This window comes from Sphaerodactylus townsendi, linkage group LG09 (genome assembly GCF_021028975.2).
Source record: "Sphaerodactylus townsendi isolate TG3544 linkage group LG09, MPM_Stown_v2.3, whole genome shotgun sequence".
NCBI classification, from domain to species: domain Eukaryota; kingdom Metazoa; phylum Chordata; class Lepidosauria; order Squamata; family Sphaerodactylidae; genus Sphaerodactylus; species Sphaerodactylus townsendi.
The window spans coordinates 56653023-56665706 of NC_059433.1; the positions used below are offsets into that span (position 1 = coordinate 56653023).

A 12684-nucleotide genomic window follows, 5' to 3' on the forward strand; every position below is an offset into this window, starting at 1 on the left:
ATCTATCTATCTATATATATCTATCTATCTATCTTGCCTATCTATCTATCTATCTATCTATCTATCTATCTATCTATCTATCTATCTATCTATCTATCTATCTATCTATCTATCTATCTATCTATCTATCTATCTATCTATCTATCTATATCTATCTATCTATCTATCTATCTATCTATCTATCTATCTATCTATCTATCTATATATATATATATATATATATATATAAATCTAAACGTGTGTTTGTCCCTGATGGTCTCCCTCAGAAGCTGCTGGATGGATCGCCCCCAAATTTTCACAGGACATTCCTCCCTGTTGCGGGGCAGGTAATCGGACCTTCAAATCACCGAAAGTCCATACCTGAGCCAGGTAAAACGTCTTTTTCCTGGCGCACCAGGCCATGAAGCTGGCTGTGTTTAACTGTCACCCTTAGAATGTTCGTGCAGCATGTCTGTGGCCTGAGGGCTTGGTATGCCCTTAGAATGTTCACGCAGATGGCCAGAGATGAGCACTGAAAACAGTAAATAGGTAATACTGTTAGGTAATATGAGTGGAAGTGAAACACATACACACTTTGCTGTGTGAGATGTCAGGTGGGGTCCCCCCCCCCCTCACACGCTGGCAACTTTCACTCTCTGTGCCACTGCTACCGCACAACACACCTACTCTCATACACATCCAGCTCATCCTCACACACCTCACTCTGCCCTCCCTCACATCCAACCACCACTTACCCACTTCCTCACCCATATTCGCCACAGCTCTCTTTTACTAAAAGCAAGCTGGAGTTTGCCTTTTTCTTCTAAGAAAATCCGTGGGGTGGGGGCAAACCAACACTACCAACTCCGCTTCTTTTGCACATGGCCCTTTAAGAACCCAGGGAGCTGGCCTCGATCTGAGCGCCTCACCACCCTGCCTCTGCTGCCTGACTGGGATAGCTTGCTTGCCCCAGTCCTGCCTTACCCAAGCCAGGACTGTGCGTGTCAACCAGCCTCATGGATTTGCACTCTGGACAGTTGTGGAATGGGAAGGGTTACTTATACTAAAAAAAAAAGACAGCACCATATAACGATGTGCATTGAAAAGGGAAAGAGGGATTCCATTTGACCACCCCAAAAGGCTATGCTGGGGATCATTGGACCTGCATGGACATCTGTGTGGGTTGCGGACTGTGATGAGAAGGACAACTGCCACAGCAATGCGTGGCCGGGCCCGCTAGTACTATATAATAATGGAGATGATGACAGTGAATTACTCTTCCTGCTGCTTGCACTCTGATCAGCAAAGAAAAAAAAAGGATCTGTACTGCCTTCTTTCTTTTGCCAAGAGGGTAAGGGAGCAAAAGTTATTCTGGAGCTCCCATCATTCTTTCCATTCTTCAGCTACTGCATTTACTTTTGCCAAAAGCCTCCAGAGACACACTTACTAGGGCAAACAACAACTGACTTATTTAGAGACACAGTTTCTTCTACTCATGGACTGATAGCGGGCACAGAGGTTGTGTTCTTTACTCTTCACTCCCAGAATGGAAAGCTGGCGGAGGTCCTATGAACAGTTACACATGAGTAAGCTCTTTTGAACTCAATGGAACATAGTTATAAGTAAGTATGCAATTGCTCAGGCAGCTGTCACGTGTATGCCAAAAATCCAAATCCAAAATCTTTATTAGACATAAAACCAGAGTGTGTCATGAGTTCCAAATACAATAAAAAGATCATTATTGCACAACTTGCAGTACACAGAGTAAAAATGTAGCAACAACTCACGTGTATGCCTTTTCCCACACTCTCTAAGGCAGACACTTACATTATTAACCATGAGGTTAATGACCACATAATGCATGACCACGAGTGCATTATTATTATCTTATGTAGTAGTCAATGCAATACTATCTCTATAATGTCATCTCTTAATTTTACCAACCTTTAATATTTTGGGTACAAAAATTCTCCTCTGGTAACTCCACTGGTAACACAGCAGTAAATATGACACTATGACTGAACGTATGTTTTCAAAATACTTATGAATTGTAAACCAGCATGGTTTAATTGAAGGATGAACTGACACAGCTGCCAGTTTTTATGTACTGAAAACAGGTGCATATGGAATTCAACCACATCCATAATGACTTCACATCAACTCTCTCAGAAAATATCCACATAAGGGTGCTTCAGGAGGCTGGAACCTTTTTTTAAAAAAAGTAGAAATATATAGAAAGATTCTGATGTTTTACTTATCTGGAATTTGATAGTTAGAGAAGAGTGGATGGGAAAAGAATCAACACCAGCCCCAAGTAAAGGAATGAATAATTTGTACACTCACGCTGGAGGAATGCACTGAAAACACAGTAAAACACTTTATATTAAGAAGGAAAATTCAGTGGAAAGGCAGAATAGTACTTAGAACATAAGAACAGACCAATGGTGCACCTTATCCAGGTTCTCTTTTGCACAGCAGCCAACTAATTACCCTGGAGGGGCAACAGAATACAGAGGTCAAGGTCTTCACCAGAAGTCAACTCTTAGTTCCAATATTTGTTGCCTCTAAATATTAGTGACTCCTAGCTAGTAGCTATTGATGGATCTATCATGCATCTGTCTATCCCCTTTTAAAACAATCCATGCTTTTGACCATCACAGCATTCACTGGCAGTGAACTCAACAACTTAATTCACACTACAGTGGTATTTATTTTTGTCTCTCCTGAATCTATTGTCCATAAACTTCACTGGCTATCTCCAAGACTTAGGTGGATTCTGCATGAGCCAAAAACAGCGGTGTGAAAATGGTGTAAACCATTTTACACCATTTAAAATATTTTACACTATTTTCACATTGCTGTTTTTGGCCCATGCGGAATCTGCCTCAGTTACAATGTCACAGTACAACATAGTCTATCCATTAACTGTGCCTTGATGAAATCCTGGTTAGTCATGATGTCCAAATGGAAATGATCCAACAGATTGAAAATAGTTTGTTGGCACAAGGCTAGAACTGAAAACTCCACTTTGCTATTGGATTATTCCCACAGTTAGTATAAACTGGTTTTGTTGTGATTGTCACTGTTCACTTAATAGTGCAATTTGCAGCTACAAACTTGGAACTACAGCTAATATATCATTCTTGATGGGAGATGAACAGTAACCCAGAAGCAGGCATCTCAGGCTTATGCCCAAATAAAGGATTGTTTCTTAAATCCATGTCCTGCTGTCTACAAGACATAGCTAAGGCATCATGGAGCTCTTTGTTTTTGGTTCATATGCATAGCATTTTATATTCAAAATATATTTTCCCACTCTTCACCTTTTTACTTTAAGAACAAAAATAAAAAATAAACACTGCATTAAAATGTGTGCAGTGATCTTTTCCTTCTGATGGAGACTTATACATTCTTTATTAATAGCAGGTAGGATGTTAGCATCTGATTTTGACAGTGGGCTAGTGAAGGCCAGGACCATGAGCAGCTTCTGATGTTGCACCTGGAAACTAGCATTCAGAAAATAAAAGTTATGTGGAAATAAAGCCCAAATTTAAAAAAGGACAAGGGTCAAAAGTACAGTAATAATTCAATTCAGCAGGAATTCCTGTCATAAGATTTACTAGCAACTATCCATTTGCAGACAAGAAATAGTTTTATGTTACATGGTAGTAGAATAGGTGTTCCATTTCCTTCAATATTTGGTGAAAGGTAATCTCTCATGGGCTTTCTTATAAAAATTACAGTTTACTTGGTTGTTCCAGTGGTACTTAATGTTCGTTAAATTTTAACAGCCTTTATTTTGTACAGTGGGATTAAAGAATATCTTGAGACTGATCTCCCGATATAGATATGGGGAAAATCCATTTTATTTTATTTTTAAATGAATGCTTCTATTATTCTGTATTTAATAATGAGACAATATCACCTACTTTTTCACCTCCTACATACCTTTTATCCTATAACACCAGAGGTGTACCAGCCTAGGGACATGGGGATACCCATGTCCCCGGGCACATGCCTTTCAGTCACTGGGACCCCAACGTGACTGAACGGTTGGTGTCGGCACCCTGCCCCAGCCTCCAGGGATCTCTGATCTGCATCCCATGCCCTGCCCTGCCCTGCCCTGCCCTGCCCTGCCCTGCCCTGCCCCAACCCCCTACTCCCCTTCCCCCAGAATCCCTGGAGCCCAACTGCTGCTCTCCCCAGAATCTGGGGAGAAAGCACTTGCCGGCCTCTGGGACATTTTATACACAGAAGTTGGGGGTAAAGCTTGGGGTGTGGCCAGTGGTCTTGGGTGTGGCCACACACCCCAGGCATCCACCCCCCAGGCTTCTCAGAGCCTGGGGAAAGAGATCTTGCTGGCCTACAGGATGTGCTTTTATAAGCACAGAGGCCGGGGATGGGGCTTGGGGCAGGGTTGTGCCTCCAAGGGGTGGGGCTTGGGGGGTTCATATGCATGTCCCCGTCCCTGGCCTCCATGCTTATAAAATCATGTCCTGGAGGCCAGCAGGTGCTGTCTCCTCAGGCTGTGGAGAAAGCAGCAGCTAGGCTCCAGGGAGTCTGGAGGGTGAAGCCACACCTTTGAGCCATGCCCCTAAACCATGCCCCTGAGTGGGGGGGGGGGGGAGAGACCTAGTTGTCTCCAGGCACCATTTTCCTTCAGTACGTCTCTGTGGAACACCCTAATATATTGAATGGAATATGTAAAATGAAATAGAAGATTGTGAACATAGTTCAAAAATAGCACAATGGCCTGTAATCATAATTCCTGTTTTGCTTTGAACACAATAGCATCCAAGATGCCGGTAGACTCATCCATACCACTAGCAGTTTAGAAATACTACTGCAGTGCATCTGAATTTACTGATATAATATATTTCCTGCAGATCTAAAGACACATTTTAGCTTTAGTTTAATGTGTCCTGCACTCTACTATGATCACTGTCAAAACATTTGTTCAGTAACCCTTAGACTTCAAAGTGTACTTTGAATATATGCTAAGAGAGATTACAAACCCACATTATGTCAGCTTTTGTTGTCAGTACAAAAAAGCATTTGAAAAATAAATCCAGCATTTTTACGGCCTTTTAGTGTTTTTCCTACTTTTAACTGCACAGTTTAAAATGTACAGCACTCAGGACCAGTGAAATCCATCTTATCTTTTCTTACTCTATTTTCCAAAATATGTCATATTTAATATGGTGTACTCTATTTTAACTGCCATGCATGTAATAGATTTTTTAAAATGTAAAAGTGCAAGTACTGGTTTCTTACTTTGACAAATAACCAACATCAATGAATGCAATCTTTTCTCAATGCTATCCAATACACTGCTATATTGAGCAGCTTTGGAATTGCTATCCCTGGCGCCATAAAGAAAAACACAAAAGAAGAGTCAGGTGGCCAGCAGAAAAAGAAAGGTGATAGATTCAGGAGCTAGGTTGGCATCATAAGGTAAGTTTTGTATAAGACAAACAAGACCTGAGACATAGAGGAGGTGCTTTTTAACAGAACAGACACAGAAAAGATGTAAGACATTGAATAGGCAGAAAAGAAACTGTTCCATTGAATATGATTTTAGGCAGGCATTTGAAGAAGATGTGACGTAAAAATTTTACATAGTAGGCAGTTGCCGGCAGCTTCCCCTACTCTCAGTACCTTTCCCCACAAGCATTTGTTTATTCTACAGCCCACACCATCCCTGTACTGAGTTTTATAACAAGAAAGAAGATTGATCTTAGGTGAGTCATGACTGACTATTCTGTACAGTACTTTTGGTAGTGCCAGCTGTGAACGTACATGAGGAAGAGTAACTTTTACATTGGTGGTGGTGGGAGGTGTTACCCAAATTACTAATATGTATTAGTCCTTCTGCTAACATGGAGAAAACACATGAATTATGGACATTCATTACCAATATTTTAACCCTGTGTACACCAGGGATGAGATACAGACCAGCACTCAAAACAAGTGAAGGGGAATAAGCAACTTAAACAAGAAAAGAAATTTCCTGAAGTAACTGAAATCTCATAAATTAAAATGAAGTGCCACAGAAACAAATTCATCCATGAAATACAAATACAGCTTAAATCCTTTCCCTAACAAACTACATGCTACTAAAGGAGGAAATAAAAGGGGAGAAGAGAAGACACACAAGCCTGCTTCCTGGAAACAGTGGGCAGCTCCTGAGAGAGATTGACCAGACTGGACAAGCACAGCAGAGCAGAGCAGGGGGAAGATGTAGAGAAGTCAACCATACAGTTGGGACAGCAGGCAGGATTCCAAAACCAACAACAAATTGGATGGCAATAATTTTCTATACATTTTTGCTAAGATTGAAGAGAAGAAAGAGTATTGGCATTGGAATATGGGAGTGATGAGAAAGTCCATCTCTTTGGTGATGAGTTAATTTGAAACTTATTAGCAAATTATTAGGCTTGGGGTGTTTCAGTCGCCATCTGAAATTTCATTCTTATTGTTTAGTTTTTATGTATTTTATTAGTATTTATGTTGTTATAATGTATATTGTTTTATTATGTTGTTAGCCACCCTGAGCCCTTCGGGGATAGGGCAGGGTATAAATACAAATACAAAGGGGGTTTTGTGCATTGTGGAGGAGTGTTTTCTTCTTTTGCGTTAAAGGTAAAAGTATCAAGGAAAAGTGGTCCTTTAGGGAGAAGCTAGTATTGATGGTGGAATATTTTACATGAGAAATCTTCCTGTCCAATGAGCCAGCCCACTGCTCATTGTCCTGATTATGTGGGCTGTTCAGTATGTTCATATTATCAGGGGAAAAGATCCTTCAGTTGACTCCCACCTGATATGGCTTTCACATGATTAATGGAGGAGCTGTTGTCACATACCTTAGAAGCCCTCAGAGTGACTAACTGTCATATCAGTTTGATCCCTTCTCCATTTTTCATTGCTATGCCCATACTAAGTTATGAATGAATACAGGGATCAAAATGAGGGTCACCTGTGATGATGAGCCCTGGGGCATTAGGGGGTAAAACAAAAGAGAGATAGCAGCATCAGCTTAAAATTTGAAGAGTGAAATGGAACAGGGAAGCATATATTTCCAGGGGGTAGATCCACAACAGTACTTACCTGGCAGACATTCTAGTTGAAAACTACAGACAGAGAATTTGTTCTTGAGAAATACAAGACCATGCGGAACAATTGCAACTGTGGCTTTGATTAACTTGATAAACAAAATAAAAATTTTATATTGAATCTAACGATATATTGAAACACACCAACGATCCCTCTCACTAGCTTAACTGCACTGAACATTGCATAAAGAAAGCAGTTCATATTATAACTTTACAAGCACATACTTGAAGGACTGAAGTATAGTGCACCCTTGAACATAGAGAATATATGTAAATGTCATATTCTTCTAATACTCTAAAGTTAAATTCACTCACTTTGAGAAAGATATATGCAAGCAATTATCTATTGTGTCATTTCTACATTGTATTGTGCCTGAAGTTGTGATACCATACAACGAACACACATAAAATAGGAAGAGGGCCACACTGCAATATGCAAAGTAGCCTAGGATATGGAGGCTTTTAACATGCTTCTCATTTATCCTTTCCTTTTTACTAAGATTGAAGAGGGGAAAGGGTATTATGGGCTGTTGCACCCTGTACCTGCATCTCATACACAAAGAGAGGAGGAAAGAAATAGAGGGAAGAAAAGAAAGAGAAAATGCAACTTGTACTGCAGTTTAGATTATACCATGGAACTATGCACAAATACCTGGGGGACCTCATTAGGTACAATCTGAGTGGTAAAGGCTAGTGAATACACATTTTTAATAAAGCAAAGATAACGATTAGAGCAAACAAATTTGTTTTATTTTTTTGTTTGGCAAAACAAAAGCAACACCTGTTAGTAGAGGAAGCAAGAAAAAAGTTGATGTTTGGGATTATAAACTTCCTTTATTATTATGGAAAAATACACTGCTGAATATTTATTACAAAGAAACTTGTGTTATAGGACAAACTGATACAAAAATTATCAGTTATACTTTTTTAAAGGAACTGAGATTGAAATTAAGAAAATATGAGCCAGCCCCAAAGAAACTGCCACGCTTCATCTTAAACCAAACCTAACCTGAGTCTCGTTCAACAGACATATTCCAAGGGCTTTCAACCCATCTTTCAGTAGTGACTTTCTCACTAGTGTTCTGCCTAAAGACTCCAAAAGAAACTTGACTAGTTATACCACTTGGCCTTTAGCTATTTTCTCTTTCTCCAGTTGCTCAGTTTGATAATCTACAAGTACTCAAAGTTCTTTTGTTCCTATTTCTTTGCAACAGGCAGATATGACACTTCAGTACTTAAGAGAACACTTAGATTCCAAACTCTAACCTTAGTACAGAAGAGGTCACGTCAATGAAGCACTGCTGGAGCACTTTATTGAAGTGCCAAATGCTACCCTTACTTTCTTCAGGTACTTTTATAGTGGTTGTTAGATTCCTTCATGTAATTCAGATCACTTTCTTTTTTGTAAAGCTAGGATAAATTTATTCAATTCCTGAGTTGAAATCTAAGTTGAAGAAAGTCTCAGGAAGACTAGAAATAACCTGTCAACTAAGTAGAACAGAAAGTCTGTAGTACAACTCTGATCCACAATAATTTTTTAAGAAATCAAATATACAATCTGTTCCTCAAACCTTTCCGTTAGTTCATAAAATTCTACAATGAGCAGCAACTGGAAGAATAGCAAGCAAGAAAAGCACAGTCAGTACTAGGACTGTGAAGAGGTGTCCTCTGTGAAACAAATACAGAAAAAAATAGCTGTTTAGGACCATATCCTCATCAAAATGAAGTAACTCACTTTGTATGAACACAGGCTTACTGGACATTAGGTACAAGCTTTCCAAAAGCTACACAGGCTAACCACAGAATCAAAACTCAAGAGATACTAGGTGTCATAAGAATACATGAAGCATACTTTTGAAATACACTAGAAATATAAAAAGCTTACCACAGAGAGTGCATTTGAAAGCAGTGCCCCATCTTGTCCAAGCATATTGGAGACAGTGATTTCAGGTAGATCCATGTTTTGTGGATGGAAAGAAAGCAGGCCATTGTGGTTGACTGGGTGACACAAAGAAGGATAACCAGATTCTGTGTCATTCAAATGTACCAGTGAATGTTCAGGTAATGAAGGAGGCGTGATGGGAGGTATGTTAAAATCTTCACTTTCAAGGCTTGGGCCAGGAAAAGACTGTTGAAAGATCAAAGGTAACATTTTAATTAAACATTTCCTAAAGCTGAGCTTTTAAATAGAATAAGATTAAAAACATTAGACTAAATAAAACAACAGATAGCCCTTTTCCTTCCCAAACTCCATAACAACATTTAGCAGTAGACTGCACAAGAAAAGACATTTAAAACACCTATATATTTTAATAATAGAGGGTTTTTTTTCTATTGTGTGCGGAATAAAAATTGCCTCAAAGGCATAAAATCTTTGATAGTTTCACAGCTTCCATTAGATGGTTTTTCTCCCTACAGAGGGTGAATTCAAGGGCCCCATTACAATTTTCTAAGAGTCTTCACTGGGTTGAATACCTTTTTCATGGGAAATGGGAAAGAGGAATGCAACTTTTTTCTTTAGCCTTTATTTGGCATAAAACAAAATAGAATAAAATCCTATCAAAAATACAGAATTTATAATAAAAGCTGTATTCAAATGCAAAATATATAGCATAAGTGTAGGCTACTGGTTATACATCACTTCCAATAAAAATTTTGCTACCATTTCACAAGTTATGAGATCAGAATTATCCAATTTATAAAATTATTATTGGATCAAAAAGACCTCTTAAGACTTTCCTGCCACTCAAGAGCAAAAAATAATGGGTGGATGCGTGGGATCTTGTTCTTGAGTGTTGCACAAAGGAGTACAAAAACTAATAAATTCACTCTGCTATACTAGAAGCAACAATCTAGAAAGAGAGTGAACTTATAAAAACGCCCTATGGTCTTAATTCAGTGATATTCATTCCTTTGGTATATATGTCTCAGTCATTATCTATCATCTATTTTTGGAGAGAAAGGTATGTAGATCTAAGTAGAGATGCCATCAAATCTCTTATTTCTTCTGTTGCAGTGACTTGAAAACCCACAATTTTGCATACTACTTGTGCAAATCAAACTAGTGACTTTTTATTTTCACACAACGTTCTGTTTGCTTCCTTGCATTAAATTTTCATAATTAATGCATTTTCAGCATTAAGCATGGTATGTTATATACTATATGAATAAATGATACATATTGTATGGATATATTGATATAAAATACACATATATGTAAACTGGATATAAATTGTACTGTATGTAACTGGGCCAATGGAACAAATTAGTCACTAATTAATTGCAAACATATTGAAACCAAAAAAACATATTCATCTGTACCTAGATTTAGCTTCCCCTAACCAAAGAAATTATGTTATGTATTGTCAAAGGCTTTGTATTGTCAAAGAACTGGACACAGTGTATAACAGACTTCTCTCTGTGATATACCTCTGAAGATGCCAGCCACAGATGCAGGTGAAACATTAGGAACAAGATCTACTAGACCATGGCCACACAGCCCGGAAAACCTACAACAACCAAATTATGCTATGTGTACTGACTACCCATCTGGAACTGCCTCCTAGTTTTGAATACAATTGTAGAACTACATCCCAAATGAAAATTCAAAACAAACTATTTGACATACAGCTGTCTACTGATACCATAATTTAATTGTACAGCTTCTGATTTTATATTAGCTAGTGCAGTTAATTGGGCAGATGGTAAATGACCAAGAGAAGCAATAATTTTGTAAACAACTGAGTAATGCTGGATATCGGGAAAAAGATAACAGATTTTTTTAACAAATAGGTTTTTAAAAATTATTAGATTAATCTTTGTTCATAGGCCTTTCAACAGTTCTTTGTTTTTCTGTAAATAATCTGAAATATATTGTGGTGGGAGGTAGCTTTTGACATTGTTAACAGCAGCATTTCAACACCTTATGAATGTTGCGTTTTAAGTCACACTGACTTAAGAAGTGCTGAAAATCAAAGGAGAATGCTATAATGTTTCTAAATGGCCTAAAAAACAAAGTACATCCTAAAGGTGCAGTTTGGTACTTAAAGGGTTGTCTCTCCTGTACCTCAGCTTTTAACAATTCAGTTTTCTTGAACTACCTCAGTTCCACAAGCCTTTACAAAAGCTATATGCAAAGTTTGCCTTCTGTTCTCATCAACTGGAAAACTGGTATAAGTGTATTCCAGAGGCATATTGGGAGAAGATGGCACCTGGGGCCACACCTGCTCTGGGTTCCCCCCCAGAACCTGCACCCCCACCCCCATGTCACTCCCCACCCCTGCTGCACACCACTTATCTTAGCCAGCAGCGGTGGTCCCGGGCAGCCTGGCGGGGCTGGGCTGGGCCAGGCTGATGGTCCGCGACAGCCTGGTCCTTCAGCCAGTGGGCCTGTGGCAGCCTGCCATGCACCCCTCAGTTTGGCCCTGCCAGGCTGCTCCTTCAGGCCAAGAGTGCAGGCTGAAGGAGCAGGCTGCTGTGCGTCTGCCCAGGCTGAGAGGCAGCCCATGGCAGGCCCCAAGGCAGGAGTCTGCTGTGAGCTTGCTTGGCGCCCCATGGGCGCGGGGCTCAGGCCAGGGAGTGGGTGTAGTGCGGGGAAAGGAGGGGGAAGCAATTTGTGCCCCCACATGACTAATTTGTGCCCCCACATGACTAAATTGCCGACATTCGGGGACATGTGATCCCACATGTCCCTGTGGCCGATAAGCACCTAGTGTGTTCCATCTTCTCCCAGTAACCCACCTTTAAATGCCCACTGGCATTAAAGATAGCTCAGGGAGTAGATTTACACTGTCATAAATACCACCCACAGCTTGAAGTACATATAGGATAATCTAAATTACCATTACTGTATTTAAAAATGGCAGGACTAATAGCTGGGATTATTATTACTATTTTATTATTATTTTATTTCTTTATCTCCCCCCCCCCCCCCGATCTCATCAACTGGAAAACTGGTATCACAGAGCAGCTCACAACAATACAAAACAATAAAATTTATACTACAATGAAAAACAAAGCTCTAAAACATATGACAACACTTAATCTAATTAGGACAGAACAATTCAGAAATTCCTAACCTTATCATCAAAAACAAAAACTCATAAAAACTAAACAAAGGAAGGCAATGGCATACCCAGCCCCTGCTGCCGAGCTCCCCCGCTTAGATTTGATACTCCACTTGATGTAAATGGAGCAATGTCAAATATGTGCCCTTCACAGTGTCCCTCTAAGGACTTGTGCAGCTGCATTTTGAACCAAAAGGCAGGCCTGCGTAGAGCAGGTTACAATAATCCAATCTGGAGTAGACCATTGCATGGATTACTGGAGCAAGGTCAAAGCGAGAGAGGTAGAGTGCTAGTTGCCTGACCTGGCAAAAATGAAAAAAATGCCAGCCACACAACATTTGTAACCTGGACCTGCATAGGAAGGAAGGTATCCAGGATCAGACCCAAGGTCTTGGCAGATGGCTTAAGTCTTAATTGCAGACCATCAAGGGCTGGGAGCTGGCACCCTCGCCCGTGTCCCTCTGGCTCAGCCACAGGACCTCCGTCTTCACTGGATTCAACTTCAGCTGGCTCTGCTTATCCATTCC

At 39.8% G+C, this 12684-nt stretch overlaps 1 protein-coding gene across 1 annotated transcript in view; it reads right to left on the reverse strand.

Annotated features, from left to right (window-relative positions):
- The window catches only part of TOX (thymocyte selection associated high mobility group box), a 245074-nt gene that overhangs the window by 87901 nt on the left and 144489 nt on the right, over positions 1 to 12684 (reverse strand). The window contains exon 3 of the mRNA XM_048507453.1: positions 8977 to 9219. Coding sequence (XP_048363410.1) covers positions 8977 to 9219 — 243 coding nt within the window. The remainder of the gene's footprint in view (positions 1 to 8976; positions 9220 to 12684) is intronic.